Source organism: Pteropus alecto, unplaced genomic scaffold (assembly GCF_000325575.1).
Source record: "Pteropus alecto unplaced genomic scaffold, ASM32557v1 scaffold134, whole genome shotgun sequence".
Taxonomy (NCBI): Eukaryota; Metazoa; Chordata; class Mammalia; order Chiroptera; family Pteropodidae; genus Pteropus; species Pteropus alecto.
Window position 1 is genome coordinate 3,021,118 of NW_006436283.1, and position 5,559 is coordinate 3,026,676.

Consider the following 5,559-nt stretch of genomic DNA (forward strand, 5'->3'; position numbering starts at 1 on the left):
TTTAGCAGAAACGCAACCATGTGTTTTGTTTTTAAAGCAAATGAGGAAACGACAGTTCAGCCTGTGCCGCTCTCGAGTGAGACCCGCCCTTTAGCGGAACAGGGGCGGATGCCAGCTCCTCGCCCCTGTGACCTGGGAAGGTACCCGTTGGGATCAGACGTGGAGAGGAGGAGGTGACCCGCCACCTTGACCTTAAGGGTCGCAGGGCTGGAAATGGGGGCAGGGGAGAAGGGAGGGGAGCAGAAAGCTGCAGGGGTGAAGCTGAGGGGAGGAGGCCGGCCAAGAGGGTCCCCTGGCCCTGGCTGGCTCTGAGCCGCCCAGGGATTCTTGGAGGACCCACCCTCACGCCTCTCCCTGCCCCCACCCCTGAGGGTAAGGCAGCCTCCCGCTGCCGGAATTCTGGGGGCACCTGGACTTCCTCATTTGCTCACTGCCACCCTCCTGGGTCACCAGAATGCCCCCAGCCCTCTCTGGGGCAACACCCACCTGGCAGAGCTGGGGGGCTCTGAGAGGGGCTTCTCCTCCAGATCTGAGTGATTGGGGTACACCTGCCCAGGGACACGCCTTCCTACCCCCCTCACCAGCCCCCCCAAACCCCACAGGAAGCCAAGCGCTCTTCATTACCCCTGTCCCTGGAGGCCCCCCTTCCCCAGCCTTGTCTTCTCCACTTCCCACAGGGTCATGCAGGGCTTGGGGACGGGTCCACCAGCAGACACCCCCTCGCCAGCAGCCAAGGTCATGAGGATGGCGCTCTGATGGCAGGGTCCCCAGCTGGGGGTCTTTTTCCCCCCAGGGTGCTGGGCTCCTCACCTACCTCCTGCTCCATGGAGAAGATGCTGGTGGCTAGGAGAGAGGGGAGGGTGAGCCCAGGGTGGGGGGAGCCAGAGACCACCCAGAGAGCCTCCCACTGAGGCCAGATGGGGGCCTGGGAACCACCAAGCACCTTTGCTCACAAAAGCTCTTCAAGTCTCCATTTCATATCACCGGCCCATTTTGCAGATGGATAAACAGTGGCCCAGAACAGAGAAGTAGCAACTGGGTCACATACGCCCTGAGTGCCTGGTCTGAGCCCGAAGCCCGAGCTTTTTCCTCTCTGTCCTGTGCTTCCAGAGGTGTCTGTGCTTCCAGGTCCTGCCTCTCCTGTGTCCCCGGTGGGCTCACCCAGTGTGGCCAAACAGGACAGCAGCAGGAGCACCATGCTTCTGCCGCCGTGGGGCCCTCTGCCCAGGCTCAAGAAGCTCCCTCAGAGAGGATTACCTCCCCTCTGGGGCCCCCTGGGATGCTCCCGGGAGGTGCCTGCAGCTGGGGGATAACATGGCCCCCGCGCCTGTGGCCTCAACGGCCAGGGCTGGACCCAGAGCAGCGGATGCTCCCACAGCCCAGAGGGAGCTGGAGCAAGTCTGGGCCTTGGAGCCGCCACTGCTGAGCTGCTGGCCCCTGGCCTTGCTGGACAGAACATGTCCACATCCTGACTTCTGGCCTGCGTCCGATAGCTGCAAGGGGGATTGAGTTTGCTGACCTGCAGAGTTTGAGGTGGGGACATCATCCTAGATTATTGGGATGGGCCTGGCGTAAGCACAGGGTCCTTCTGAAGCTCCGTAGGGGGCGGTGGTCTGACACACGGGCAGAGAACCGGTGGGCTGAACCCGTTAGAGAAGCAGGTAGGAGAGCAACGTCACCCATCTCATGCTGCTTCATTCGTGACCACCTTTTGGGTGCCTGCTAGGTGGCCAGTGCCAGGCTCAGCAGCCCCCAAATTAAATCTCCAACTGGGCGAGGCCCCGGTCAGCCCAGGAGTGTGGTCTAGCAGGTGCCATGCTTATGCACTGCCCTTGAGCTCCGAGGGGGCGGGGCCCGTCCTCATGCTTGAGAGACAGGGGCATGTCTCTGTCAGTGGCCAGCAGCAGAGCTCACGGATCTGGAAGGAGGGGTGGGAGCGAGCAGAGCCTCCCAGAGCCAGGACACCTTGGGGAGCCCTGAGGCCAGGGCAGGGCTGGACCGCTCAGGGCTCAGGACTCGGGGCAGCCCAGGGCCGAGAGAACAGAGGTGGGGTGCGTGAGGTGGGGGCCGGGACCCAGCCAACCCCACGGAGGCCACCGGCACCCCCGTCTGTTCCCGGCTACGGGGCTCCTCCCCGGCCGGGCCTGGGGCTGTGCGGGGAGCCCCACTTGGACGCCTTCCTCGGGGAAGGTGTCCCGCGCCCAGGGAAATGCCACTTCTGTTCTCTCCCACAGAGCCCCCAGGTCGGCCCACTCCCACGCCCTAGCACAGCTGGCCGGTCCAGGAGCGAACACCTGACCCAAGGAAGGCCACTTACAGCCCTGCCCCAGGTCCCCTCATCTCAGGGGGTGTGTGGGGAAGCTGGTCTGACAGGGTGATGCTTCCTGCCTGGGCGTCCCAGAGCTCACACGGGGACTAGCTTGGTCAGCCACCTTGGTGGTCCCCTTTCTCCCCAGCTTCTGTCGCTTGCGCCCCACAGTCCTGATTCACGCCTGTGGGGACGTGCCCACCTACATTTCCACCTTTAGTTTCTCCCGTCTGGCTTCTGCTGAAGGGGGTTGGGGGAAAGAAATCAAGAAGTCGAGAGCTGAGAGGGGCCAGAGGGGTCCTCTCGCCGCTGGCAGTCTGTTGCTGAGGCCCCGAAGCGTGCGTGTTTCTGCCGCGTGTGCTCGGGGGATCGACAGCGGTGGGCTGTGAGCTTGTCAGCCCCAGGGGGCTGATTCTCCGGGCTGCCCGGTCTCTCCTCTCCACAGGCTGCAGGTAAAACAGGCCACCTTGACTGAGTGGCCTTTGGGGTGTCCCCAAAGCTCTCCAGTCACCCACCGCAGCCTGACGGTTTGTGAGTTTTGCCCTCCTAGGGCCCGACTCCTCTGTGACGAGTGGCCTTGCCAGCATCTGATTTCCCTGTCACGCTCCGGGAGGGTCCCGTCGGGTGGCAGTCTTTCCCGGGCTGCCTCAGCCGACCTAGCTGCAGGTCATGTAGCTGGGAGCCCTCTCAGGCTGGGTGGGGCGAATCCGGGACCCCTCAAGGTGGGGGTGCTGGGCCCGCTGCTCTCCTCCACCTGCTCTTGTACCTGGGAGACCCCCACCTACTGCAGCCCCCCCACAGGTCTCTCCCTGCCCCCATGTGCGTTCTTTGCTACTGGCAGAGTAGGTATATCATGTCATGTCCCCCGGGTCCCCATTGCCTACAAAAGGTCATCCAAGCCCATGGCACACCCCATAGGTGAGCTGGTCCACCCTCGCTCTGACTGTCCCCACGCACCCACAGCCCAGGCCAGGGGCCGCAGGCCCCAGTCTCCCAGCCCAGCCCCGCTCGGCCCATCCCCACACCTTTGCTCAGGCTGTTCCTTCTGCCTCCTCCTCCCGTCCGAATCCTCCCTTCCTCCCTGCTAGTCACGTGCTCCATGACACCTCCTGCTGGAAGGGGTGGTCCAGCCTCTGAGCCTCCTGCCCCCAGGTCGTCTTGCCGGGCAGTCGTGATCACGGGGGCCTCAGGTCTCTCCCACCTGGCTCTCTTAGACCGACGACCAGATTGCAGTGGGCCATGCCCACAATGCACGTAAGGACGCCCACTGGGACACTTTAAATAACGGCTGACTTAGTCTTCACAGCCACTCAGGAGGGTGGTGCCAGACCCATGCCAAGGCTGTGCCCGGAATGCGAGTTCGCTGCCTTCCCCACAGCCTCCAAGCTCGTTTGCTCCCTCACAGCTCCCAGGGAGGGCGCCTGGCCTCGCACCTGGCTGGTTCTCAGTAAACATCCCCCAGAAGGACACGAGGCGGTCGGAAGAGGACCTAGATGGTTCTGGGCAGTGGTTCTCCCACGGAGGCGCCCCTCAGCATCCTCCCAGGGGCTCAGCCGCTGGCCCTCCCCTTAGAGTTTCTGATCCAGTCCAGGCTGGGGCCTGAGAATCTGCATCTCTAACAAGCTCCCAGGTGATGCTGACGCTGCTGGTCGGGGACCACACTTTGGCCCTAAGTTGCTAATTATCACCACGCATCCCCTTCCCGTCGGCCAGGCTGGCTGCCCTGCCCAGACGGAGCACCGAGCTCTCTTCCCCTTGTAGGCTCAATGCCAGCCCCAGAATAGGGCCCCCACGTGTTGACAGCCTGATGGGTCTTGTGATGCTGGGCACTGGGCGAGCGAGAGAACCAAGCCTTTAATGACCATAGGAAGCCTCCGGCCCGAGGGCGGTGGGCCAGAGCTGCCCAGACACTGCGTCTGGGCCTGAAACCCAGCCAGGCGCTGGGCCCCTGGTGGAGACGTCCGGGGGCTCCTCCTGACCCTCCCTCCTGATAATTCTTTAGACCAGTTCTCAACCCCGGCTGCAGGTAAGTCACCCGGGGCTGCGGAAAGCCCCGATGCCTGACTGCTGGCTGCGCCTGGGTCAGTGTATCAGAGTCACTGGCCCGGGGCCAGCTTCTGACAGCTTCTCGAGTATTCTCCAATGCTGAGTTCCATGGATTTAATCACTGCAGCTTTGGGCCAGAGGCTTCAAAAAGGAAGATTCCACAGGCTTAGGAACCTTGGACCCAGTCTTAGATGGCATCCCAGCCTCGCCCACCTCCTGGTGGAACATCTTCACCCCCACTCTTCCTCAAGGCTGGCTCGGCCGGGGGTACAGAGAGGGTGGAAGGACCGTTCCTGCGGAAGGCACGGTGAGGGGCCTCTTTCTGCTCTCCCGAGAGCAGTCCCTTTTGGATGCAGGGTTGCTGGCTTAGAGCGCAAGGCTGTGAGGAATCTTGCTGAGAGGCCAGCTGGACCCGCCGTTACCCAGATTCAGGTGAGCCCCATAAGCCCCTGAGGTCAAGCTGGGGGATCGCTGCTGAGCAGTGTGGCTCTGGAACCAAGGGCCTGGGGTTCAGACGCGGGCTCTGCCGCTTGAAGACTGCCCCTCTGTGGGTCTCCGCTGTCTCACGTGTTTGGAAGGCATACCAGGAGGTTTGTGGGGCACCGCACAGGTAGCACACAGCAAGCCCCCAGTGCAGGTTTGCTCTGTGGCCAGGTGGGGCGGCCTCCAGATCTTATGATGGCACCACTCACAGCAAACGATTTCTGAGCACTCCCAATGGATATATATTTATAAACTGTATTCAGGGGTTACTATACTAATAAATTATATACATTATAAAACATTCAACAGAAACAAATTTTCAAGGAATGAGATAAAAGTGTAAACACAAGTTCCCACCTTTTCTTCCTGCTGCCCTTGGGTGTGTGAACCCCGCTTTGGGGCGCCCACTGAGAGTAGCGGGGGTCACCAGGGCGCAGGAGCGTGGGGGCCGCCCTGGGCAGAGGCGGAGTCGGTGCTACTGATCCGCACCGCTGGGGAAGCGGAATCTACAGGTGGGATCCGCGAGGGGGCGCCCCGGCCTGGGGGGCCGGGAGGCCGGGGAGCCCGGGCACGGGGATCCCGGGCAGAAGGATCGCGGGCGCGGAGAAAGAGCGTGAGGCGACTCTGGCAGCAGCCGCGACAGGTGTTCCACCAGGTGCCACTTCTCCTGGACTTGCTGCAGCAGAGCGAGCGGCTGGTTAACAGAGGCGCCTCCTCCCACG

General features: G+C 62.6%; 2 protein-coding genes across 8 annotated transcripts in view; both read right to left on the reverse strand.

Annotated features, from left to right (window-relative positions):
* The window catches only part of CUNH17orf99 (chromosome unknown C17orf99 homolog), an 8,710-nt gene extending 7,512 nt beyond the window's left edge, over positions 1 to 1,198 (reverse strand). The window contains 2 exon segments of the mRNA XM_025047113.1: positions 815 to 843; positions 1,162 to 1,198. Of these exon segments, the coding sequence (XP_024902881.1) occupies positions 815 to 843; positions 1,162 to 1,198 (66 nt within the window).
* Positions 1,199 to 5,072: 3,874 nt separating this feature from the next.
* Positions 5,073 to 5,559, reverse strand: part of TMC8 (transmembrane channel like 8) — an 11,968-nt gene continuing 11,481 nt past the window's right edge. For 5 of the 7 annotated variants that reach the window (XM_025047032.1, XM_025047028.1, XM_015589719.2 and 2 more), the window contains one exon: positions 5,073 to 5,531. In XM_025047032.1, the coding sequence (XP_024902800.1) occupies positions 5,313 to 5,531 (219 nt within the window). In that variant the 3' untranslated portion in view covers positions 5,073 to 5,312. The remainder of the gene's footprint in view (positions 5,532 to 5,559) is intronic. The other 2 variants (XM_025047031.1, XM_006912178.3) reach the window with 1 other exon arrangement.